Source organism: Desmodus rotundus, chromosome X (genome assembly GCF_022682495.2).
Source record: "Desmodus rotundus isolate HL8 chromosome X, HLdesRot8A.1, whole genome shotgun sequence".
NCBI classification, from domain to species: domain Eukaryota; kingdom Metazoa; phylum Chordata; class Mammalia; order Chiroptera; family Phyllostomidae; genus Desmodus; species Desmodus rotundus.
The window spans coordinates 2,256,891-2,284,461 of record NC_071400.1 but is presented as its reverse complement, the minus strand read 5'-3'; the positions used below and the strand labels follow the sequence as shown (position 1 = coordinate 2,284,461).

The 27,571-nt window shown below is 35.9% G+C and overlaps 1 protein-coding gene across 6 annotated transcripts; it reads left to right on the top strand.

Moving 5' to 3' along the window:
• The first annotated feature begins 1,436 nt into the window (after positions 1-1,436).
• On the top strand, positions 1,437-27,215 carry GPR174 (G protein-coupled receptor 174). Of its 6 annotated transcripts, XM_045183828.2 has the most exons (6): positions 1,437-1,548; positions 1,817-1,873; positions 6,535-6,617; positions 8,174-8,214; positions 9,717-9,809; positions 22,535-27,215. In XM_045183828.2, the coding sequence occupies exon 6, from the start codon at positions 23,055-23,057 to the stop codon at positions 24,054-24,056; it is 1,002 nt and encodes a 333-aa protein (XP_045039763.1). In that variant the 5' UTR covers positions 1,437-1,548; positions 1,817-1,873; positions 6,535-6,617; positions 8,174-8,214; positions 9,717-9,809; positions 22,535-23,054; the 3' UTR covers positions 24,057-27,215. The 6 variants fall into 6 exon arrangements, with proteins under 6 accessions (XP_045039763.1, XP_045039762.1, XP_045039759.1 ...); XM_045183827.2 differs by lacking the exon at positions 6,535-6,617; XM_045183824.2 differs by lacking the exons at positions 6,535-6,617; positions 8,174-8,214.
• Positions 27,216-27,571: the final 356 nt, after the last annotated feature.

The following is a 27,571-nucleotide window of genomic DNA, read 5'->3' as shown; positions in this document are numbered from 1 at the left end:
TCTGCTTTTAGCAGTTATTCAATAGATGTTTGCTGAATGGAGCTAACGCTGTGTGAGGGGAGAGCACATCACAATAAATTCTAGATATACCAAAAGCAAGTAGGAAAAAAATTATTTAAATAAACAAAGCATCACCCACATGTTCTGCCAGAACCAGGGGTACAGAATAAAAAGACAAAGCTCAGGCAATATAGTTTAGTCTATTGTCAACATATCTGACCAAATGCAAATTAAGATTAATTTACATTTTTCCTGTATATTTTACCCCACTTAGCACTGTTCTCACCATAACTAGAGTAATACAAAATTATTAAAGATTGCTTTGGAAGTTCAGTTTTCTTATCCTGTGATCTCTTCAATTTTCCTTTATATCCTGCTCCTACCATCTACTCCCATCTCTCCAATTTTAATAAACCCAATAACACCAAGGTTTTCAAGTAAGTATATTTCTAGGAGCATCAGGATTTGAAAATCAAGACTTCAGGAAGAAGGGAATGCTTACCTCCAAATCACTGATGTTTCAGGTACTAGTGAAGGAAATATTTTGAAGCAGAGAGCCTTACAGGTACTCTTTATAATACTCTACAGAGCTATGTCCTAGCATCAGGCTGGACCTACACTAACATACTTCTTTGTCCCATGGCCTGTTTGAAAAATACTCTTGTTCCAATCTAGAAATACAACTCAAGTCTTGAGAATTTCTTCAGCTGCCTTCTGCTCATCTTGTAGCAGTGGTGGTGGGGTGTTAGGTGCCTAATAGAGTGTAGCGCTGGGCTCTGGGGCTCAGAGGCTCCTTGGAACACCATCTTCAAGAGGCTGTGGCTATGGGTCTAGGCTACAGGAAACCAGCTCATTTTCACTCAATCCTCCCTAACCACTGAGAGGAAATGGGAGCTTACCTACACTTCCTTGTCACAGGGACTCTTAGGGGAAGGCAGAGTGAGTGAACAGGAAGTGGGAGGTGAGTTTAGATCTCCAAATTCCTCTTAAAAAGTAGGGTGTTTATTTCAATATCATGAATTTGAAGGTCTGTACATAAAAAAAATACCCTAGGCAGAAGTCTACCCTGTCTTGACTTCTTGTAGTGGGAACTACCTAAGGGACATCCTTAAATAAGGAATGTCCAGTTTGCTACCTAAACACAACAACTGAGGAGCTATGAGAAAGGATTACAGTGAAGATTGCAGTGGTTCACTAACTATGGAAGGGACCAGAGGGCACTTAGCTTAAACAAAGGGCTCCATAAATAAATATAGTCTGTGTATTATTACGAACTCAATGCTGAGTACAACCACAGGATTGGAAGACAATATACTCTAGCCCTATAAATAGAAATGAGACTTTCCTTGCTAAGTGTGAAGATTTTCAGGCTCAATGTACAGCCCATAGTGTAGCCCTGCACCTTGCATCATTAATGAGAGAGAGAGAGAGAGAGAGAGAGAGAGAGTGCTGCCCTCTGGAAAACGGAAATGTTCAGTGTGCACAGAGTGGCTTGCATATTTCACTCTGACATCTCACTACCATGTTTTTCAACATGGTAGTGGTTAGGTAATGCTGATAATTTTATTTCTTTTTTTCCCTTTTGTTTTCTTAGTTTTCTTTTGGCTTGCTGTTTTGTTTTGTTTTGTTTTGTTTTGTTTTACTCTTTCCTCACTTCCTCTTTCTCCCCCTTGTTCACTCCTTTCTTTCTCCCCCTTTTTTTTTTATCTCTTTCTTTCTTTCTTTTCTTTTCCTGACAGTAAAGGGGGATTAGATTGGTTGGTCTCAGAATGGGGAGCTGGAATTGATGCACAGATCAGTATCGTCCTTGTTGCAGTGGCTGTCAAATGAATTCTTTGGAGACCTATGGAGAAAACAGAAAGAAACTAAAACGGTAGGTTCTAGTTTTCAAATGCATAATTAGCATTTTCTGTGCCTTTTACCCTTGATATCTGGAATTGGCCTCTTCACACCAGATTATGGGTAACCTGTCAGATCTATGGGTGGTATGAACATAATGAACCTGGACCATCCCCGTATGTCATTTCCTTGGTATTTGCACAAACAAAAATAATTATACGGTTGGTTGCCTGAGATGGGAGAGGGGAGGTAACTTTGAACTTGGAAAAATGTAAGCTTGATATGAAGAGGTTTTTTCATGATGTTTCACTCAATTCATATTAAATAAGATAGCCCTGTGAACATTTGTAATTTAACAAACTCTATTAAGTAGAGTTACTTACATGAATGTGTAGGATTTTTAAAAATCTACTCTGCTATAATTCTTTAAAGTTAATATTTTTATTTGTTGGGTGATTAAATGGTTAAATTTATGTTGTTTTATTTTAAAAATAAGCTCTGATTAAAAAAATAAGAAAGCAATAATATCACAGGTCCTTTATGAATATGAATGCATGTTCTTATCAGCTTGTATAACTTACATATTCTTACTGTAAAAGTGAATTGTAATTATTGTTAGCTATACAGAATCTGCTTTCAAAGAAAGAAATACAGAAAAAAATTTATATTGAGATAGAGAGGAAAAAGAAAAACAGCAGACACAGTTGCTCTGTTTCTCATGGATAAGCTATATCAGAATAAATAATAAGTACATTAAAAATCAACAATGAATAAAATGATATTATATTGCATTGACATTTTTAGATACTTATAATCGACTTAGGTTACTTTAACAAAATATAAGTGAAGTTATTTCCTGATTTGCATATTGTTTCTCTTTTGTGCTCAAAGAGAAAATATTAAGGAAGTTTCCTCCTAACTTTAAACCCAATGATGAGGTTATCAGTGTCATGATAAGTGTTAAGAGTTGTGTTCAGAGATTATAAAAAAGGAAGGGATGGATTTTCATGGCACAACATGACCAAATATTAAATCTCAAAAGATTTTTCTGCTCCTTTCTCTGTTGTCAATAGCAGTGTGCATGAACTTCATTTTATACTGCTCTAATCTTTGTAGGGAAGAAAAAAGGTTATAATTTTATGCAATTAGCAGAGTTACTATTTGTTAGGGAGCTTTGGGTCATTCAGCAAGAAATATTTCTTTTCTGTAAATCTCAAATGTGGTGGCAAAGGCATCAGTCTTATAGATAGGATTCAAGATTTTTAAGCCCAGGGAAAGATTCCTTCAGCTGTACTAGCAAATATTTGGATTACATAAAAGCCATCTTCCAAGAAGGTTGTGTAAGAGGGAGGGTATTTCTTTTAATTACAGAAAATGTTCTTTGCACTTGTGAACACATGCACTTCTTTGCCTTGCTAAATGTTTACAGTAATATTTCCGTGAGACAAGAATCATCTAGAGTATTTACTCCATTGAGGACAGTGTAATATGGTCCTGAATATTGCAAAGGTAAAAAACACAAAGTAGGACATTGACTCCTCCAAAAACCTCACTGAATTTCCACCAAGAGACTCTTAGGAATGAATGAACTTAATTATCACCATTTGCTCTAGGTAAGCTGAAATGAGTTTTGCCTTACTCTCATAGACACTTTTGGCACAATCAGATGCCCTGAACCAAAAAGGGAATTTAACTCCTTCTCTGACTACTACATATTGCTGTGAAAAGGGACCACAAAATAGTCCTGTTTCTCTTGCCCATTATAGTGACCACCCAAAAGTGTTCCTCTTGTGTCCCAGGTCTCAAGACTCAGTCTCCATACCCCTAGTCAGAGACTAAAAAATGATTAGAAACAGATTCAAATTCTGCTACTCAGAGGAGCAATGGCAAAAAGGGTCTGAGACTCTTCTATGCTTTGGGAAGTGACATAGAGTGACAGTTTTCATTTTACAATTGGAAAAATTAAGGCTCAGGGTTGGAACAACTGGGCCAAGTACCTCTGTGAATCTGTGGCAGAGAAAAGGTTAGAACCTAGATATCTTGATGTCTCAGCCAGTGCTTCTTTCTCTTCTCCTTATTGAATAACAATGCTTGAGGGAGACATGCATTATTCATTGGGAAATGTTAAAAGATGTCATTTTGAAATCGCTCAAGAACCTCTCAATACCAGGGACATACTTCAGGCTGTTCCTAAGGGCCGCCGATAATGTAGCAAACTGTGATATGGAGGTTTTAGCACTGTTTCCTTGCAAGAATAGGAGAGAATTATTCCTACTCTGCCCACAGAAAAAATCCCAAAATGCAAACTGATACACACTAAGTGCTGTAATACAACCATATTACATACTGGATGCTGTAATTACACAGTAAGATTTTTTTACAGGTACATTTAGTGGTTCTCAAATCCTCCTTAAATCTCAAGGTGTTAACTTTAACCAGGGCCAAATTCCTCACCATGGGCTGTGGGTCAATGCTAGGTTTAGGCCATCTCTGATTTGCTCCCCCAAAGAACTTATGCCTTACTCTAAATTGAGTATCTTCCTAGTAATGAATCCAGAAAAAGCTTTAAAATATCTAATCAGCTGTAATAGCATAATCAATGAAATATAATTAAAAAATAAATATCTAATAAGCTACAGAGAATTTAAGATTCGCCAGGTTTTGGAAGCATATCTAATATTGGCTCTAACTTTGATTTTGGATTTCTTAATATTAATATTCAAAGACAACAATGACTCTTATTTAATGTATACTCCTGAAGTACTAAGCATTTGGCAAAATCTCTTATGTTTTGACAATAACTCTATTTAATTTCCTCATTTTATAGATAATAGATGAGGAAACCAATGTCAAGGAAATGAATAACTTCCCAAAGTTGTGCAACTGCCTTTGTTGACTTTCAAACCCAGTTCTGTTTGTTGCTAAAGCTCATTTCATCATGCTATGTTGTCTTGATATCATAAAGTCATGTTTCACTATTTTGTTCTTTTCCATTTTAGAATCAAGAGATTTTATAACACAGGGAGTCAAAAGTGCACTGGTTTAAAAATAGGTTCTGTTTTTATTAGATTTAGTCTGGGTGACCTAGGAAATGAGAGGGTGATAAAACACATACAATACCAGGTAAAATGGGTAAAAAGGTGACTCATAGATTAAACATTTTAATTCTCTTTAACCAATATTTATAGTATTTTATTATTTTCTAGTACAGAATGGGTAATAATAGGAATTATATAATGTATAGCCACAGCCCTCATGGAGCTTATTTACTTGGGGAGGACAAAGTAGAACATATTAAATATGACTATAAAATAGGGTTTTAAAAGAAGAATGTGACTTAATAACATATTTTGTCTTAGGGAGTCATGATCCCCATTCACAATAAGTTGATATGATGCAAAAAGGTCATCACATTAGAGCTTTTGAAAAAAAAATTATGTTCCTAACCTAATATCTGTTATGCTAAGATTAGAGCAAAGATTCTGAATTCTATGTATAAGTCTATATGAGATAGTAGGGGAGAATATGTGATTTTAGATGAAAATTAAAATCAACACAAGGAAATGGCTCCAAAAAATGTGTGCATAAAGACTCTCCTAAAGAGGAATGGGGAAATAGATTTACATTTATACTTATCAACTGACCACCTACTGCGCTCTACATTGGCTGTATGGCATCAGAATTTGAGGGGAAATTATGAGATCCTTCATATACAAAATTGATGTTACACACCAAACATAAGAAGAGAGTAGAACTATATTTATATTTGTGGGTCATTTTTTTCCCCTAGGAACAGCAACTCAGATACAGGATACCTGTCCCAGGTTCAGAGTACAACGCATGGCTATATTAACTGGAATCTAACTCACACACTTAAGTTTAGCAGCTCAGTGTTATAACCATCTGACCCAACCAGCTACAGAAATCTGGGTTAAAAACTAAAACAAACACAAGAATAAGGTTTTAGGATTATCTCCTGATAATGTTAGTTTTTCCCCATGTCCTCCTGCTCTCTGCAATCTCCCGACCCCCTATCTATCTTCTGTGTCCAAGAGGAAATAGAGGAAGGTCCTTGGGACATCCATTTCTGAACTCTGTTTTAAATCACACTTTTAGCAGGCACCAGTCACAAGCTTGACTTCAAGTTGTACTTTTCTGGGACTGTCTAGGGGCATCAACATGAACAAGGCAGTTAGCCTCCTCATTCTTCAGTTTCTCTAGTAGTGAAAGTGGTGTGATTGAGGGCATCTCTCTATCACCATGGAGGGCATGGATCACCATACTAATGCATGTTAGGTGCTTTGCATTCCTTTGGTGATAGTTCTTCTGTACAATTTGCAAAATGCCATGGGCAATTGCATTTAAATCACACTGGGAAAATTAAGTTGCACCTGCCTCACACTTGCCAGATTTCCTTCAGCACATTGGAGCATTATGCTTGGTCAAGCTTGTAGCTTAAATGTGTATAAAGAGCAGAATAGTTATAAGGCTTACAGCTGAATACATGAGAAGAAGAGTTTTATGAATTAGTGAAGTCACTGCCTTTAGAAATGCCAGATGGACTGTCCCAGCCACATTAAGGTTTGTATCTTATATATAGCAGCTTTCTATAGAGCTTAGCATTTGACTTACTCAATTTAGCAATTGATTTTACTCATTTCTCTCTTGCTTTTTATGTTGTATCACTGCTGCTAGTCTACAAGTTTTCAAGGAGAGAGGCCATATCTCCTCTCTTTATCTCCAGTGATATCCAGCATAGTGACTTGATTTACAACAAGGTATTGCTCATGTCATCATTTCATTTTTCCCCTAGGTTGATAGTTTAGAAAACTGTAGCAGAGGAAAGGGGCCAAAGAGGAAAAAGAACGTTTGTCCCATTTTGGTTATTTTCTCCCAGTCTTGCATGACAGCAGAAATGAATGTCTGTGTGTCCATGTTTCTGTATATAAGGGAGGGTGGTGAGGAAGAGAGGTGGGAAAGAGGCAGAAATAGGTGTTGATTTTTTCTGCACATAGTAAAAACACTGGCTTCCATGCCATTGCAGAAAGAAAATGAAGGACACTTGTTTCCAGGTTTTTGTATGCTGATGTTGTTTTAGAAATTTGACAGCATTTAGTAACATAAATAAAGCTTATATCCAGATGATATGACTGTATATTGGAAAGAGAATTATCCACATACATATTAGAGAATGTGTACTTGGGAGGAAGTGTGATGTGGACAAAGGAATACAAAGCTTTTGAATTAAAACTTAGATTCTAGTCCTCTCTCTGACATTAACTTGATATGTTACTCAGGATGAATTCCTTACTTTCTCTAGGCCTCAGTTACGTTCTTTGTAAAGACTAAAGATCAAAAGAGATTAATAGATTATTAATAAAGATGTAATAAATATTGCCCTGGCTGGTGTGGCTCAGTGGATTGAGTGCTGACCTACAAACTAAAGGGATGCTGGTTCGATTCCCAGTCAGGGCACATGCCTGGATTGTGGGCCAGGTCCCCAGTAGGGGGCACGTGAGAGGCAACCACACATTGATGTTTCTCCCCATCTCTTTCTCCCTGCCTTCCCCTCTCTAAACATAAATAAATAACATCTTTAAGAAAGATTTAATAAATATTAATGAAGCCCAATATTTATTTAAATGTTCGATCAGTTCTGCCAGCAATTGAAACAATATTAAAAAAGCTCATTGAATCATTGTCTATGACAACTTTGGGCTCACCTATGAAAACAGCATTTTATCCCACATGCTCAATAGGTATGCTCTAATTGAACTTGTCCACGTGTAGGTTGCTGAGCAGGCTTTGGTGTATGATATGAGAGATCCAACCTGTTTATAACATCTCCTTCACTCTCCCCCCAAATCACTGTGATCCTTTTTGCTTGGGTCTGCAATGGTTCCCATTATTTCTTAAAATAAGGCTTCTGGGAAAATGTTTGCACACATCTTTGAAGGCCTTGGCTAATACCTTCTACTTCTCTGTCAGTAATGCATTAGCTTAAATGAACTTATTAAATCTCAGTGGTTTTGAGCTTAAAAGTAGGCATATTGGTCCAAAGGAATGTTTTAATGCATACCGACCAGGAAAGGCTTCCTGAGACTGTGGGTCTTGGATTGGATATTAAGACTAGGCATTTCAGGTTATGGTGTGAGAATTCTTTATCAGACCTGAGGTAATAAAGCATTGGAAAGGAAAGACACATATTTCTTTATATTTTTTTCGAATTTTATCTAGAATCGTGCCAATTTACCAGTTCAAGCTTTCTACTAGACTTAGACTATTAGAACTCAAAGGAACCCAAGGGATAACCTAGTCCAACTTCATTTTGCAGATGGAGGACTGAGGCCCAGAGATAGAAGGGACTTTCCCCAGGTAATACTACTAATTAGTGATAAGGCTAAGACTAGAAGCTTATGCCTTTGACCAGTGCTCTTTCATCTACACCCTCCTTTCTACCAAGAGGCCAGTGTTGGGAATTGAAAAAAAAAAACCCACAAGTAAAACACAATGGCTTTGGTGAATGTATTGGCTGTTCCAAAAGAAGTTGGTAAAGTGACCCCCCTAAACCAAACCCCATTGTTTGAACTTGCCTGACTCCTATCCATGAAATATAGTAAATAAAATGACTTATAGATTGTTGAAAGGACTAGCTTGAAGCAAATTGGTTTAGATGACAACTATTATGTTGGTTGCTTGTCTTCTATTTTATTTGCCTTCTTATCTCCTTTCTAGAATTCCTTGGCAACACTTATTATAAAATTTGGCTTTTCAGGTAATCTTACTATGTTGCACCACTTAAGACTATCCCCCTCAAGGCGCCTGCACTTCCCTTATTTTACCAAGTAAAATGTATCTTTCTTTGTATTTCATCCCACCCTCTTTCTATGGTGAGAACTAGTTTACGTAATGGATTACAGCTAATGGGTTAATGTAAAAATCTTCCTTGTAGTATTTTAATTTTATTAGAAGATTTTTGGAGACAAATTTCCTTACAGTATTGTATTTATAATGGAATATTTCAGGAAAGGGGGCAAGCCTGTACAAGAGATCATTGGGTAGAGTCAAGCAGAGAAGAGTGAGGTGTGGTTTTTTGATGCCCCTAAATCACCCCACATAGGAAGCCATCTACAATCATTACAGGGGTACCTATATGGTAGTTTTGTGTAGAAGATAATTCACCTCTTCGCACCAGCTTTGCTGACAGCCAGTGGCCAGTTGGGTCTCCTTCCATGTATATTCACTAACCAATGAAACAGTTGCAGTTGTGAGAACTCAGAAGAGATCCCCAACTGAGAAAAAGACAATTTCTACCCTCCAGCTCTGCTATGAATTTGATTGGAATTTTTATGAGACATCTCATCATAGTTAAGAGCTGCTGGTGACCAGGGAATGACTTGCGAACCCTGCCATATATTGACATTCCTACCTTCTCTCACCTTTCCAAAGGCTAACAAGTCAAAAAGAAATGTCAAATGGTAAAGGAGTTCCCACTTATTGTACTTTGCTACTACTAAGGTTAAGTGTAATTCTCTCCATACTCTCTTTTGCCCATGGTATTACATTTGGTAGATCTCAGCTTCCACGTGTCGCAATTTCCCAGCCCTCTGTAAAAATCTCCTTTAAGATTCAATTGGTCAAACTGACAGTGACCAGAGGGGAGGGGGGAATAAAGGGGAGAAAAAGGGAAAGGGTCATCAGGGAACATGTACAGAGGACCCATGGGCATGGACAACAGGATGGGGATTGACTGTGGGAACAGGAGGGGTGGGCAGGGCAGGGGAGAGCAACGGGGGAAAAATTGGGACAGCTGAAATTGAACAACAATAAAAAAAAGATTCAACTGGTCACTGTTTTTCTATTGTATGTTCTTTCAGGCATGAATAAATTGATCCAGCCAGATTCCCCATGGCTTCCTCAGGACACCCTATTGCTCTGATTAAGGAATTCTACCAGCACTGGAGAAAACAGTTAAGTAGTCAAATATATGGTCTTGACCTCTGTTTTGGTATCATTCTTGAAAGGGCTCTTTCACTCTATGGGCCCTGGGCAGGTACTGAGAGCCCTCACTGGCTACCAGTCGCACATTTGCTTGTCTACTTGATGAATTACCAGGTAATGGCCAGGTTTTCACTGCCTATGAATCATCCTATAGAACACGAAAGCCTGTTATTTCTGTAATATTTGGTAGAATGTGGTATTTAACACTTTCCTGTGAGTTGTATTAGAGCCTGAGGGAAAAGGAAAAATTAGTCATACTAATCTTATCTGTATTTACTCTTTTGATATTATGGCCGTCATAGATTTGCATTAATTTTGATTTTTAAAAAATATTGCACTAAAATATTTATATCTTTATTACTGAGCTCTTTGGCAACTCCTTAAGTTTTGTGTCACTCACCTCATCCTAATTCTTTTTTCCCATTTCAAAAGTAGGTCTACGTACAAATTATACAGTGATTTCAATGCTAAACTTTATATATATAGCACATATACCACACACACAAACATATATACACATACACACATATTGGCCACTTTAGTCATACAGTAGAGAATAACGTGTGTGTGTGTGTGTGTGTGTCTGTGTTGAGATAGGGGATGCCATTTAGGCACATGTTTACTGATTAGTAAGCTAAAAAGTCAATGAGTCTTAGGTTAAGGACAGATTTGAAAGATGTAGATTTTGGAGAAAGGGAATTGTTTGTTATGTTTGCTTTTGGTTCCTTTGTGTGGGTGTCTATACTTAGAAGAAGTATATTACCATTGCACCAACCTAGATATCTAACCATTGAAAGGGGACATGCCTAATACTTAAGCTTACTTTAAAAAACCATGAGCAAAATGACTGCATAGATTACTTAAACATGGAGAAAATAGTCACATTCAGATGAATCCCTAATCAGGAGGTCAGGGTTTTAACAATTAATACACTTTTTTATAGTGCAATGCTCTCTGTATGTGAATACAGAGTGCTCATGTTTAAATTAAGTATTTAGTATAAGGGTTTATGCATATCTGGAAGCCAAATTTAAGGCACTCCATCCTTTCTTTCTGTTTGCATTTTCTCATAAAAACGAAGAGAGCCTCTCTTCAAGACCACTTGAGATATTTCCCCCCTGATGTAATCAGGATGAGTATAGTTGGAGAGCTCAATGAAACAAGGAGAAAAAAAAATCAGGCACCTGTCCAAAGCATGTTATGCTTGCAACAGTAATAAATTAGTGATTAAGAATATATGGAGTAGACTACAGAGCTAATGACATACTTCTATTGTTAAAAGTAATTATAGGTTGGTTCGAATAAAGTACTATACCTCCCTTGGAGGTATTAACAAATGGAAGTGCTGATTGAGCCTGAATTTCTGTTGTGATATGAAATTCAAATTAATTGGGGGAAATTCAAATGCATTTTAATTTATCAATAGCTACGAAAGTCCCTAATCAAGATACAACCTCAGACTTAAGAGAAAGAGAAATATGCTTCTAGTACTACTATCAAACAAACAAAAAGAGCAAACCAAAACAAAATAATACAATAAAACATTTTATTAATAAAAATGTAAATACACCTCTGTAATTTGTTTAAATGATTTTGTCCAGGAAACATTAGCTGGAAATCGTTTTTTGGCCACAGCATTTATGTATACATATAACATATGTAATAAAACATGTTTAAACATATAAACATATATAATAAATAAAATTTTAAACATATAAGCAATTAAAAAGTTTTAAAAACAAAAAATAATAAAATTTCAACTCATCAATGGAGTCCAGGAAGATAATGTGTTTGTGTATGTGTGTTATGTTGCTTTGTGTTTCTTGGGTGATTTTTCCCAGATGTAGAGGTTCCAAATAAAGAATACTATTCATTCTCTCAGGAGAAGAAGACTGTTTTGGTGGTGAATAACTTGGTGAGATATGTAGGGTATGTTGATGGTGTAGTTGCAGCAGTTGTGAAGAGTAATTAAGGAAGTCAGACAGAGCTAGAACTAAGGCAAAAATAATGTAGATAAGAACAATGTACAAGAAAGATCATATGAAACAAGTAACAGTCTACACAGGAGACAGAGAAGAGAAGCAGGGGCAGGGAAATTAAAGAAGATTTTAAATTGGAAAGTTTAAGTTATTAGTGATATCAATGATATTCTCAACATTGGGAAAGACAGGGAAAGAAGAAGGTTCTCAGTTTTAGATAAATTTACCTTCAAGATTACCAGTGATTTGTTTTAACCTTTTTATAATCCCACCTGTGACACCTTCTCTAAATGACTGATAGATGGATAGAGAGATTATTGATAGATAAGAGGTCAATTGCAGAACAAATAATGAAAGAGCATTAACAACATTAACATTGATGACCATCTTAAGAAAAAATACCCAGACTTCACATACCTGCAATTACTGTCACTGACATCAATCACTGAAACAATTGGCTCTGCAAACTATCAAAGAGTTATTTCTCCAATCTTTCTGTACCTGACATGTACTTAAGTTGGTAAATACAAGGGGTGGAAGACATCTAAATTTGAACCTTTTTCATATCTTCGAGCTAAATGTCATTGTTATAACACTTGATAAAATGTCACTAAGAAAACAAGAGGAAAATGCAATGAACTCAATGTAACTGAATTTTGAGAAGTAGCTAGTCATTTAGTTATTCCAATGAAATAAAGAGCCATCAAAATCTAAGTGAATATTGCTGGTAATTCCATTTGTATCCAGCTGTGTAATATCCACTGGAATATTACTTAGGCATTAAAAAAAGAATGAAAACTTGTCATTTGCCACAACATGGATGGACCTAGAGGGTATTATGATAAGTGAAATAGCCAGACAGGGAAAGACAAATACCATATGATGTAAGAAATGCCTTATATGGAATCTAAGAAACAAAAAAATGAACAACCAGAACAGAAACAAACTCATATTTACAGAGAACAAATTGATGGTCGCCAGATAAAAGAGTAGCTGGAGAGATGGCCAAAAAAGGTAAAAGGGATTAAGAAGTACACATTGCCAGTTAAAAAACAGTCATAGGGATATAAAATACAGCATAGGAAATATATTCAGTAATATTGTAGTAATTATGTATGGTGCTAGATGGGTACTAAATTTATCATGGTAAATGTTTTCTGAAAAAAATCCTTTTATTTATTTTCACCAGTTTGGGATTAAAAGCACCTTTTTTCTTTACCCTTTCACAACATGCATTTAAGGGAAAGGAATTAGAAATGAATAAACAATAAGCTTATGCTTAAATTATGCCTAAACTTACCCTAGGCCAAATTAATTACCTAGGTTTAAAGAACTCCAGAAGTACAGCTTTGTTCTGTGAGTACATAATGACATAGAGAGGTAGGCTCTTGGACTCTATCAGAAGTAAAATGCACAAACCACCAGGTAAATTTAATTTATATATCTGTATATACATATAAAGATTATATGTATATAATCTATATATGTAAAGATTATATGTATATATATAATCTTTTAACTACTGCAGGTTTGGGGGACAAGTGCCTGTTTAACATATTTTTGGGTACTTTCTCACTCCCCTGACTATGGTGGGGGAGGGACTTGTCATTTCCTGCCATAAGAAGGCAGCAAGCTGTGGTAGAGAAAGTAAAAATAGCACCACATTGCCACAAAGAATTGTGCTGTCCTCCATTTTGGCACATGTGTATGTGTGGTGGGGAGGTGTTATGTTTTAAAACTGACCTTTATTTGTACTTCTTTTGATCACAATACAATGTGGCTGCTTAAATGTATATTCTCAACAGTTCAGATTTTTTTAAAAAAGCAAGGAGTGTGTTTTGAGTCTTGTAATATGCCTTAGATCATTGACAGCAGATAAATATGGGAAATTTGTAGTCAGGTAATTTTTTAAATGTCAAATGGACATTAAGCTTGTGGGGAACCACTGTTACTGTGAAGGATGTGTTTTCTCTTTGATTCTGAAGTTTCTTCAATTTTATTCCCAAACACTTTAAGTGAATATGCGGTAATTATTTTGAGAAAACCATGGAGGAAATCTTAATTAGTTCAATGGGATGGTATTCAGAGCAGTTATTTTATTCATTGTCAGATTACCAATAAGGAAGAGCAAATTTTCCTGTTGAGAAAAAAAAATTTTATAAAGAAAAATATGTAATTCTTAGTAAATAAAAAAGGAAATGTTCTTCAAAAAGTGCCCTCTGTAATCTCCAAATGCTCTACAGTGACGAATCTCAATGATTAAAACAATAACTAGAAATTACTAAATACGTGTTTAGATTTTATAACTTGAAAAGTCTTTAAATGACATACTGCAAAAATTACACATAACTGGATCACTTAGAAAATGGTTCTGAAAACATACTGGGACATTTGTACTATCTATTTAACAGATATTTCCTACATGTCTGCTAATGGACACTTATTTAGTACAGGTCTGTTCTAAGCGTTGTGAGTGATACACAGATGATTAGGACAAAGTCCCTACTCTCAGGTAACTAATAATCTAGTGGAAATATAGAGAACTAATTACACCATTGGACAGGATGATACACATCAGGCTACAATAAACGTACAAGGAATATGCTGTGGGAAGTCAAAGGAAAGGTAATTTCAATTTGAATGACTCAAGGAAGTCTTGGAGGAGGATATGAGATAATCTAAATTCTCCTTTATATCAAGGATTTTCCTTTGAAAGTGAGAAGGTGGGGAAGGGGGAGCAGAACAAAAACATTCACACTAAAATAAAAGACAGAAACATAATGGTACATGATATATTCAAGAACAGCCTGGCAAAAGCCTAAGAGACTTTGGAAGGGTACAGGAGACCTGGCTAGAAAGAGAAAATAGAGGTTTGAATTTCAGATTTTTAGTCCATCACAATGTGGACACTTGGAGAATTTTGCACAAGTGCACGATATGCTTCAACCTGTATCTGATAAAGACATCTGCAGAAATATGTTAGTCTAAAATAAGAAAGTATGCTATTTAACATAATAAAAAGGAAGTATGGCCATTACTCATGTCAAAGTGTTGTAAACAGAGATAAAATATGAATGTTTGTTCCTCCTTCTGAAATACTGCTAGATGTTACTGATACTGTACTGGAAAGGTATAAAAACTTTTGATTTGCCCAGTGAGATTTCTTATTTGCTTGCCTATTTATTTTAGGTAGAAGTTGCCACCCTGTCCTTTGAATCAACCCAAAGTAAAAGCTCTTAGTATTTCTGTAAGAGCATCTGTAAAAAAGTTTGGTAAAAAGGGATTTTGCAAGCTTCACACATACTTTTCAACTCATGCTATGACTGAAAAAACACAAGAATGGTTATATATTCTACTTTTAGATATGAAGAACAAGATCTCACAACAGTGTGGCCTGTCCAGTCCTCCTTGATTATATCCCAATGTTGAATTGTATTACTATTCACTCCAGTAAAATAAAGAGTTATCAAAATGAACCCAATATTACAAATAATGCCACTCATTGAAAAATTTATTTAGCAACAGAGCATTATGCAGTGAACACAAGTATGCAAAATTCCAGTTAAGTGCAATAAGCTCCAGCATCTGACATGATCCCAGGTTTGACTTAGATTGGGTCTGCGATTAAAAAAGAAAACCATTTCAACCTTGTCGTAGAGGAGAGTAACATTTCCTGGTCTTTGAGAATCTATTACCTAAAAGATAGGTGTAGGAAGTAGAGAGGGTGTCATAAGAAAGGGTCTCATCAGATTCAATTTTTACCATCTCCTTTCAATCAATATATTTGATGTTATCTCATAGAAATGTGACAACAGTTCTAACGAGAACCTACAAAATAATTTGATGTTTGATGTTTCATACCTGGAGCATTCATTATTCCAGACTAGATTTGGCACTAGAGTCTTTGAGCTTAGTTTAGGACACTTCCTATTTTATCTCTGTAGCCCTGCTTTTGGAGACAGATCCAAGGCAACAGACACCTCCTGCTCTAACACTTTATAGTTGTAACTCTTTTCTCAAATATGGTGGCTTACAAAGGAAGAAGAGTCTGTGTTAAAAGTGATATGCCACTCTATCTGCTTCCACCTAAACCAGGAGGCATGTGCCTGCCATTGAGTTTCTGTCACTGATGGAAGATTAATCAAGGAATCCATCCACTCATCTTTTTTTTTTTTATGACACTTTAGTGTCAGTAACCAGAAAGATGCCTCTAAGGGTCGAGTTTTCAGAAGACTCGGTTTGTTTCTACTAATCAAGAAGGTTGTACTGCTGGAAGGAGAAGTGTAGGACTGCAGTAATGGTTCCTGGCATGTGATCACTCCTTGAGCTGTGACTCAAGGACTTGGGAGGTTTACATTTTGAAGAGACAAAGAAAACTCAGGACAACTTATAGGATCACTTTCGAAGCACAGAAAACATGGTAGAAGATTGAGAAGTAACCATCCAGAATACTGTTTGTTTGGAATACCAGATAAGTCATGCTGTAAAGAACAAGAAAACAAGACAGGTCCAGCAAAGACAAAATTTCTACAAGGGGAAGCTTATATTCAGTCACCTGGAATACCAGTGTTCAGTGTCTTGTACCCCTCACCCATGTCTGACTTGCAGCCTGATCTAAGGACAAAATCTGTTATCTGTCATCTAAAATCCAAGAATGAGATCCCCATATTTTAGATTAATTGCCTCTCTCTTGGGGTATTAAATGTTCTATGGGCATTTTTAGAGTAATTATTGAGGATTCCATGGCTAGTTTTTAGTGTAATCACTAAGGGCTAAACACTTCTTTTTTGTCACTTGCATTTTAGTATTTAAAATATTAAATTTTAAATCATTTTCATCAGGATTATGCAGTTTCTGAAGATCCTAGTGTCTGCCAAGAGGTTCCATATTACCTTTTTGTGGCTTAAAACAAAATTTTATAGATTTGGAATGAGATAGTGTGGAGAAAATGGCCTAAATATAAGTAAACCACAAGTAAGTATGGCAGGCGACCTATTAAGCACCAAGAATACGAAAAGCTGTTACACTAACTGAGCTGAAAGGCAAAGTATGCAGAAGCTCTGGGATGTATTGTACATGATCCAGAATTTCTAAGTTTGTAGGGGGTACTGACATTACTCAGGAAAAGTGGCCAAGATTAAGTTCTGGGACTCTAGTTTTAAAAGTCGGAGTCTGCCCTGGCTGTTGTGGCTCAGTTGATTAGGCTTTGTCCTGAGAACCAAAAGGTCAATGGTTTGATTCCGGGTCAAAGTACATGCCTGGGTTATAGGCCAGGTCCTCAGTTATTTTTCTCCCTCTCTTTCTCCCTCCCTTCCCCTCTCTAAAAAATAGATAAATAAAATCTTTTTAAAAAGTGAGAGTCTGGCATTCCAAGCCTAAACTCTCTCTGTAGAGCAAAAGACTTATCCATAAGAAAAATGAATTTAAGCCCCAGCAAATAAGTAGAAAGGAACTTCTGTCTTTTTTCTTCTTTTAAAAAGTTATTTTATTGTTGTTCAATTACAGTCTTTTTTCTTAAATGAGGTTTCTTTTTGTTTGTTTGGGTTTTTTTGGCAACTCTTGAAATCACGCCATGTTAAGTAGCTACCTACACTCAAAATCAAGACCAACATGGATGTGAGGACCCAGAGATTGGTTTAATTTTCCAATCCATTCTTGCTGTTTTTACCAGAATGCATAAGGTTGGTTTATATCTCCTCTTTCGTGGCCTATTAATCCTATGAAGCAGTAGATAGGGCTCACTCTTAAAGAAAAAAAAATGCAAGAAAGGACTGCAAAACAGTAAAAAGGACCATAAGGCCTGATTATCTTGGACCTTAGTTTATTTGATGTAATCTTGGAAGCTTATAACTTTCCTAAGAACCCCTTTTATTTTTCAAATGCTCATGTCTGGTCTGAGACACAAGGTTAACATTCAGAAAAACTGCGGAAAACTCCCACAGCCATGTCAGCACTGAGAACAGGAAATACTACATGCAGTTTTCCTACTGTAACATAACATAATCTTCTCATCACTTCTACCAAGTGAAAATTCTAGAAATTTAATGTGTAAAATGGAACTTTGTACATGATGACTTGTGTTTTACATTAAAAGTTAAATACAAACACCCAGAGTGGTAAAAACAGGAAACACTGACATCCAGATATCTGGCGACATGTAATTCTAGACTGTATGCTATCAAAACTTATTTATGACTTTTTCTAGTATTTTAACTATATATAAATCAGTATTTGATATCCACTATGAATAATAACTTAAACAATAGTAAACAACATGGAGCTATATTAAATTGTTTACAAAAAAGAATTATCCTGTTAGATTGAGCTCTGCTCTACATGTTCAAAAAACTTAGTTGAGTTGAATCTACTTGAATTCCTACTACATACAAAGCAGCTGCGCATTTTAGGGGTAGATGATTATAAAAGTCAGTAAAACAAAGAACACATTCTTAGTGGGTAAGGAACTCACGATTTCGTAGGATATAGTATAAGAAGAAAGCATACTTCTAATATAAAGTACTATGGAAAACAATGAGAGAAAGATACATCCATCGACCAATTATCTTGAAGAAATAGTCAAGTAATAGAAAAAATACCAATTAAGATCCTTTTAAAAAAAGTTTTAAATGTTATTTTTCAATCACAGTTTACATTCAACACTATTTTGTATTAGTTTGAGATGTACAGCATAGTGGCCAATCACATACTGTACTTCACAGTGTGGTCCCTCTGATATTTCCAGTACCCACCTGGCACCATACATAGTTATTACAATATTATTGACCATACTGCCCATACTGTACTCCACATTCCCATGACTATTTTGTAACTACCAATTAGTTCTTCTTAATTCTTTCACCTTTTTCACTTTACCCTCCAACCCCCATTCCCATCTGTCAACCATCAGCCTATTCTCTGTATGTCCCATGTTCTCTTCATTGCATATTCCTTTATGTAAACTAACTCCTTTATGTAAATATCCCCCAAATTCTTTGATTTCTGCTTGTATGTTTATGAAGATTATAATTATCTTTTTAAATTAAGATAAGATCTCTTTAGAGTTTTGATCAAAATTTTATTACAAGTTAAAAATAGTTTGGCAAGAATTTCAAGTCTGTATATTTTGTATGCTTACCACAAAATAATGCATGGCTTCAAATTTATTGAAGTATTCTTTATGGCTTTCAGGAAGTTTGTAGTTTATTTTATATAGATCTTATATATTTCTTGCTCATTTTTTTACTAAGTACCTTATATTTGATATGAGTATATATTTTTTCAATTACACTTCAATTATTTAATACTAGTATACAGGAAACTTATGTCACTTTGTTTATAGCCACTTATTGAATTTTCTTGTTAATTTTACTAATATTTCTCTTTATTCTTTTGAATTTCCTAGATATGTAATCATATTATTCATAAAACTGATAATTTTATTTCTTTCCTTATATCTTTACTTTTATTCTTTAACTTCTATTTTTGACTAAATTGTATTGGTTATATCTTTCAAAAAAAGGACTATGGGAGTTTACAGGTAGGTATGATCACAACTAGGCAGGGGATAATGAAAGCTTCATGAAGAAGTTAACTTTTTTTTATAGTGCCTTTAAAGGATAGGCAGGATTTCAAAAGGTAAAGATGGGGGTAGGACCCCATCTTTAAGCAGAAGGAAAATTAAGAACACAGGCAATGAAGATAAGAAAGGACAGGAAATACCTGCAAGGATCTAATTTGGCTATGAAGCTTTACAAAATGAATTGATATTGGTCTTGCCCTTTATAACTCAAGGAAGACTCTCAGATTTGAATGCTCTCTGATTTGGTTCTCTGCAAAGACTGTTATAATGTAGACACCTTGGCTCCACTCTTTGGTAATTAAGATTCAGTACATCTGGGATTTTCATTTTAATATGCACTACAGTTAGCCCAGGGACCACATTTTGAGAAACCCTGCTTAAGAAAAAGGGAAATAATAAAAATAGAAACCTCTAAATCATGCGAATGACATCAAGACCCTGAGAGATGGGATCTGTGAAAGAACAAACTGATTAACATATTTTTAAATAAGTGGTAGGAGCAAGGAAGTGGGTAGGTGTTAAAGAACTTGTTAATTATCGGTACAGATTTCAATAGCCTCTGGAGTTACCAATCCTGAAAACCCATCGGTGTGCCCTGGTCTCCAGGATATGAAATAATTGCAAACTAGGATATCTGAGGAATGGCAGTGTGACTGGGCCTTATTTACTGGGGATATGAGGTCGAGTGATGACCATCTTGGTATCTCCGAGTAATTAAAAGAGTACTGTTCAGAGCAGAGGAACAAGATGCACTACCCGCTGGAAAGGAAATGGGCTTCAGGTCTTAGTGGAGGCGTGTAGACTCAGCTAAATGAAAGAATTTCCTGGAACAATGCCACTGTTCACAGTAAGTACATTGCCTGTTCACACATTGGTATTTTCTCCCTTCATGCAGTTGGCCTATGGGGGAATCATAAAAGGTGTCAAAAGTAAGAGAAGTTGGGAGCCTGAATGAATGTGGTACACCCCCTTTAAAATAGAAAAAAAATCTGATGGAACATTCAGTGGGATAGAACTGGTGAATTCCCTAGAAGAATTAACCAGGCAAAGACTTTCTGAAATATTTTATTACCATGCTGTAGTCAGCTCTTTACCTTGAGGCAATTGCTGGACAGGTTTACTGGAAATATTGCAAGCTAATTGCCTTTGAAGATTTTCAAAACTGAAAAAGAAGTTTTGAGATTTTTATGTGTACTGATCGGAATCAGGAAGAATTTATTCTACTCTTTCCTATCCAATATGTACACACCTTGTTCAGCGCTGCATGATTTCAGTCACTTGCAGCACTAACTCTACTTTTTCTTGGCTTCCTAAAGTGTTTACCAAACCAGAACTCTAAAATAAAGCTGGATTTTGAGCAAGCGGTTGCCTATGTCTTTTGATTGGATGGTTGCTCAGCAGGGTTCCATATCCAAAAATATAGTCTCTACTTGCTATTAAAATGTCTCGAAGAGCAGCATTAAAAATTAGGTCATTTGGTGATCTAGCATTTTTAATAATTTACTTTCCTTTATTAAAATACAGAAACACATTTTGATGTGATGGGAAATTCTAACATCTTCATAGATAATAACATTTTGCTCGGAGGAAGTAAAAGATAACTTTAATAGTTATAGTGAATTTGAGATGGTGATGAAATATCCAAGAGAAGAGGTCTTACATATAATTGGAAAGAGAGCTATGGCTCAGATGAGATGATATAGATTTAAGACTCATTGACTGTGATAGGAGAAGTGAATGGATGTTCAGTAGAGGTTAACTGGACAAATATTTGTAAACTTCTAATGTCTAATCAGTGACATTAGTTGGCAATGGCTTTTATATAAATAGTTAAAAGGAAGTTCAAAATCCAGGGCTTTTCACTTTTTGGTATGCCACCTAATTTGTCCTGTCACCTAAGCATAATCACTAACTCTGAAAATATTTTAAAGAAGTATTTCAGTTTGGCAGCTGAAGGACTTCTAATTTTAACCACACTTTCAATATTGAAGTTCTTTACAGTTGTACTTCCTTGTATTTTACAACACCATCTCTTTACTTCCTTTACTTCCCTATCTGAGAAATCTGAAGTGTTTAACCTGAATGCATAGTTCGTGGTATTCATCAGATCTTTAATTTAAGTGAGCACCATATCTCTAATAAAAAGTGCTCTTTTACTTAATGGGCAAAAGAGTCAAAATAATAACAACTACAATTCCCTCAGAGTCTGAATCAAGCACTTCAAAACACATGGGTTTTATAATCCAAAGCAGGATGTTTCATAATTTCTATTTCATTTCTGTTCTTCCCCCATATCTTCAAAGTCAGTTAAGTCCTTCTGGATTTCAGCGGCCTTGAGGCAACTCTCCAAGTCCCTAAGCTAAAATTTTTTTTACCTCAGAACAAAGGTCATGGACCCAGCTGAGTCAACTTTCTGGGGATTTTGATTCTTTTACTGGTGCTATGGTTTGTTGTCTTGGATAATTGAGAGGTGACTAAATGACCCATGTAAATAGAAGTATTTAAAGAGAGGCTGGTTGCCCACTTCTTCTCAGACATCTGGGAAGGATATAGATCAAATCAGTGGCCCCTCAATAATGGCTCAAAGAGAAATGCTGGGTTGGCTGTATTTGAATCATATGGGGCAGCTTTTTAAAAAATACAAATTTCAGACCCTACATATTGAACCAGAATCTCTGGAGGAGACACCAAGAAAGCTATGGAAAAGTTTATTTAAAAAAAAATGTCCCCAGATGAGCCTGATGATTGATGGAGTTTGTGAAGCAATGGTTTAAATCAGAGCCTCGCAAAAGCTATTATGCAAAACAAAAACCTGTAGTTATTGTTAAACTGCAGATCCTGATTCAGTAGGTATCTGGTGGGGCAGGAGATTCTTCTGTATTTGTTCTGTATTTCTAACAAGCTCTCAAGTAATGCTGTGCTGGTCCAGGATGACATTTTGAGTAGCAAGGGGCTGGATTACCTCTCAGAATCCTCCTAGCTATACTTTCTTGTGATTTTGAAGTGCCTTGTAGAAACAGTGGAATGTTACCCTTACTCACATCAGAACTTCCTATGTAAACTAATAGATTTTTCTACATGAAGGCTTTTTTTTAAAAAAAGTGTCAGACAATAATGTTTTTTCTTCACTTTTTAGCTTTCGACACATAACAGAAAAACTCCCGGAAAAGGTAGTGTATCTACATTGATCATCTCTGAAGAGTTGCAGACCTACTGAGTACTAAAGCAAACCTTTCTTCTATGTGACCTATAAAAAGGAAAAACAGCCTGCCAAACACCTGTAAAGTGATGACTATCATCATATGAAAATTAGAAGAACTGCTATATGACATATTCATGATTCAAGTAAGAGAGAACCAACTGTTGTGATGTCCCAGAAGGCCTTATGACAGAGTAAAGAAAAGGGGAAAATTATAAGGGCTTGTCATCTGTGCTTGCACACTAGACTTCCATGCAGTTACTGTAGACAAAGCAAACATGCAGATAGTTCTTTGAAAATCATATCTACAGGCTGAGATCTACACATAAGAAGGAGGTTATTTTATATTCATTCTGTCCAGCCCATCGATAATTAATCTTTAAGAAAGAGCAGCAATTGATTGTGAATATAGGTTTTGAACCACCATTTGGCAAAGACAGTTTCTGTGGGAAGAAAAATGCCTACTAATGACACATGTGCTGAGCCAGATGGACACATTACAGATTTACGATACTTTATCTATGCAGTGACATACACTGTCATTCTTGTGCCAGGTTTCATAGGGAACATATTAGCCTTGTGGGTATTTTATGGCTATATGAAAGAAACCAAACGAGCTGTGATATTCATGATAAACTTAGCTATTGCTGACTTACTACAAATTCTCTCCCTGCCTCTGAGGATCTTCTACTACTTGAATCATGACTGGCCATTTGGGTCTGGCCTCTGCATGTTCTGTTTCTACCTGAAGTATGTCAACATGTATGCAAGCATCTATTTCTTGGTCTGCATCAGTGTGCGACGATTTTGGTTTCTCTTGTACCCCTTTCGCTTCCGTGACTGCAAACAGAAATACGACCTATACATCAGCATTGCTGGCTGGCTGATCATCTGCCTTGCCTGTATGCTCTTTCCTCACCTGAGAACCAGTGATGACACCTCAGGCAACAGAACCAAATGCTTTGTAGATCTTCCTACCAGGAATGTCAATGTGGCCCAGTCTGTCGCCATGATTACCATTGGCGAGTTGATTGGGTTTATCACTCCTCTTCTGATTGTCCTATATTGTACCTGGAAGGCTGTTTTATCACTGCAAGATAAATATCCTGTGGCTCAAGACCTTGGAGAGAAAAAGAAAGCCTTGAAGATGATTCTAACTTGTGCGGGAGTATTCTTAATTTGCTTTGCACCTTACCACTTCAGTTTTCCTTTAGATTTTCTGGTCAAGTCCAACAAAATTAAAAGCTGCCTAGCCAGAAGGGTGATTCTGATATTTCATTCTGTTGCCCTCTGTCTTGCTAGTTTGAATTCCTGTCTTGACCCAGTGATATATTACTTCACCACTAATGAGTTCAGAAGACGGCTTTCAAGACAAGATTTGCATGATAGCATCCAACTCCATGTGAAATCCTTTGTGAGCAACCATACTACTTCTACTACGACAACTGAATTATGCTAAATAAAAAACTGAATGTGGCTGGAAATGACAATATATCAGAATACATTTGTAATACCCCAAGCTACAGGAAAGTAATCACAGGAAGCACTCACACCTTTTTGGTTATGTTCTATCTTACCTATGTGAGGAATTCACATCTTTATATCAGAACCTATTTAGAGCATTATACTCTACCATCATTGATGTCCATGCAGTTATTTGTCACCAAGTCTTTAAGACTTGAACTATAAAATTTCAGTGACATCCTATACACATATGCTCTCAACTAGAGTCAGCAGTTTTATCTGTGAACACAAAGAGACAATTACTTTGGTGTCATCATAAACACTTAGTTTGTTACAGTGGACACTGAGTATTTAGAGGCAATGTAGTTGTCTATACTGGTAACTACAGTTTATATTCCAATATCGTATTTTGGTTATATATTAAGTAGTATGGACAATATATTATTCTGTGAAAATAAAGTGTTATAAACATGGGAGGATCACTTTTATCTCCCATGTGTGATGGCACTCTAGGGTTTGAAGACTCAAATAGCTATTTCCTTCATTTCAGTATCAATATGAAACATCATCTGTCACACCTCTTCATAGAATGAAAATCTGAACTTGGGCCTTTATTATGTTAAGAGTAAGGACAAGAAACAGATTCACATAAAATAACTTTCTATGACTGTATAAGCTGCCATATTGAATCCACCCGGGTCAGATAGCTTGTCAAAGTCCATAAATGTGACCGAAATTATCTCTATGTCAGGAGACAGCAGATAGGTCACAATCACAATTTGGTTCCCTTAAATTATTTCTGAAGAACACCTCTGGAGATGCATGTACCTGCCTTGTAAAGGGCGTTTCTGCCATGCTTCCAGAGTGATGTTGAAGTACCTCTGACAGATTACTGCATTTTTTGAGCCTATGAAATAAGTAGTGCACTAATTAATCACCAAGCTTAGATCAGAGGATAAAGAAGAAGTAGAGTTGAGTATAGCTCTTAAAAGCCTCACAATATTGTATTTCTTCTTTTAAGTTAGGTGGCAACTGTCAAGCCACATCCATAAGCCAGAATTGGGTTTGAAAGCAGCTAGGCATGTGGGTCCTAGTCTTTAGTAATTTGTCTGGTACAGCTTCGCCTCAGTGGTGCCATTCTGAGGTTGGTATAGCTTACCTCCCTGCAGCTGGAGAAGTCAATGTTTTCACCTTTTAAAAAAAGTGCATAAGATTAATTTTGGCAGCATTGGACACTTCTTACAATGCCTTGCCTGCTTGCTACCTGTTTGGTACTAGTATCAGGAAATAGAACCAGGATGTGAATAGTAATTAAACCTGATGTCTTAAATATTGCAATACTGTAAAACATGTTTTAGCAAAAAGCTCTAACTTAAAAAATGCTCTACTCAAAAATGTGTGCTATATAATAAAGACACATGCTACTTTGAATCTGGAAGGAATATGGAAATTAACCCACAGTTCCATCATATTTAGAAGAAAGGAGTTCTTTTAGGCACACAGTTATGATACTAATATGTTTGGGGGGGGAAGTGGTGGAATATCTAAGATAAATAGAAAATTTTCTAATGTTTTCTCTGGACAAGTGTTGATATTGTTTGTACTTTGTTATTAAAATAATACCCTATTAGAAGACTGACATTGTGCTGCTAGCAATAGTGTATCTATCTCCTAATTATAAATTGTAAGGTACATATTTTGATGTGTTAAATAAGTGTTGTGATTTTAGAAAGAGTAACTATGTCTGGTCTGTTTGCCTTAAAGTGATTTGTGTTTGGATATAATTTAGTGTTGTAATGGGTACACAAGTAAGAATTTGTGGGTACTTGGAATGGAAGAGTCTTGTCTATACTATATGTTTTTACTATTTTCTACATAAGCATGAATTATTCTTCTTATGGTCATTTTGTGAGATCAGTAACCCAATTTTATTAAAATATTAATTTCTCTTTAAACATATCATTTTTAAAGGGGAGGGGAAATGTTATCAGGGGATTATTAAACTTTTTAGAGAAATGGTTGAGGTTGGAGCTCACTTATTAGGCAGCCAAAAAGCCCTGGCAGATCATTTACATCATTCAAGGAGATAAGTATCCAGTATTCTTAGGCTGCTTAGCTACAACCACCCTTTCTCCCCAGACCTGTCCATCTGAATTTGTATTCATTGCTCTGATTTACTTTATCTACCCCTCCTCCCCATCAGTATGTTTTCTCTTCTGTCTTATTCCTTTGTTCTTCAAATCAGTAATCTGGTCAATTTATTCACACTAAGATGCTAATGTGCTAATATTAGCTTAGTATGAATTTTCCCAGGGATATCTAAATTTTAGGCCTTGGGAATAAGCCTTAACTCAAAGTATTAATCCTTAACTTTTAGTGGAGGGAATTAAAAACACTGAAACAGGCCGGAGGAGAAGATACTTTGAAGAAGTGGGTTTTACAGCACTGTTTTTCAGATTATGTATGTAGTAAGTGATCACCTACTTGGCTTACCATAATGGGGACTCCAAATTCTAAGACATGTATCTACAAGCATGGCTATCAGTTTCTCAGATCTCTGCTGTCTTTCTTTTTAACTTTTCCCCTTCCAACTCTGGACCTGATTTTCAGGGAAAAATCTAAACTAGGAGAGAAGCAGCTTCCTCTCTGAGCTTCTCCTTTCCAGGTTCAATAAAATCAGGGTACAACAAGTAAACACCCTTAACTATAGTGATATACAATTCAAGATAAATAAGCTCACATTTTCTATATAAAGTTATTTGAGTTCTGATACCAAATATATATCTAATTATTCCAACAAGAGAGATTTCGAATATGGGGGATTTCTATGTTACTATTATTCCCATTATTGTAATTATTATTTTATTCATATGTTTTATATGTTTTCATTTTTACTCAGTTAAGCAATTAATTCTATTATCCTGTAATTCCATGAAAAGAGCCATCTGCCATAGGAAAAACAAATCAAGTTACCTTGGTCTAAACGGGTGCATAAGCAGAAATCTTGTGCAACTTCATTTTTATTTTATCTTTTTGTTTTTACTCCCAAGACACTGTAAAAATGTTGCACTTGGAATCTAATTATTTATGTCTATTATTTTAAAATATACATTTTAATAATAAAGATGGTCTGTAATTACACAGACCTTTTCTGCCTCCAGAAGTCAATTTGTATTTAGTCACTTCTTTTTTTTTTTATTGTTATTCAATTACAGTTGTATGCCTTTTCTCCCCTCTTAAGCTCACTGATATACATGAGGATCTTTGTCAGTGTTCTCACACACATGGATGAGTACTGTGAGGCGCTACTCTCCTTTTCTCTCCTCAAAGAGGTGCCTGCTTTCCTCCAATGGAAAGATGAGCCATTTTCCCCATCTTACCCTACCGTTTATCCATACCATGCATAAATTCATTACCATCCATACCCTACTAAGATTATTCTCCACTGTCAGGTTTTGACCAATTTCATTTGAATGACTTAAAACCCTATATTTACTAGAGTATATAATC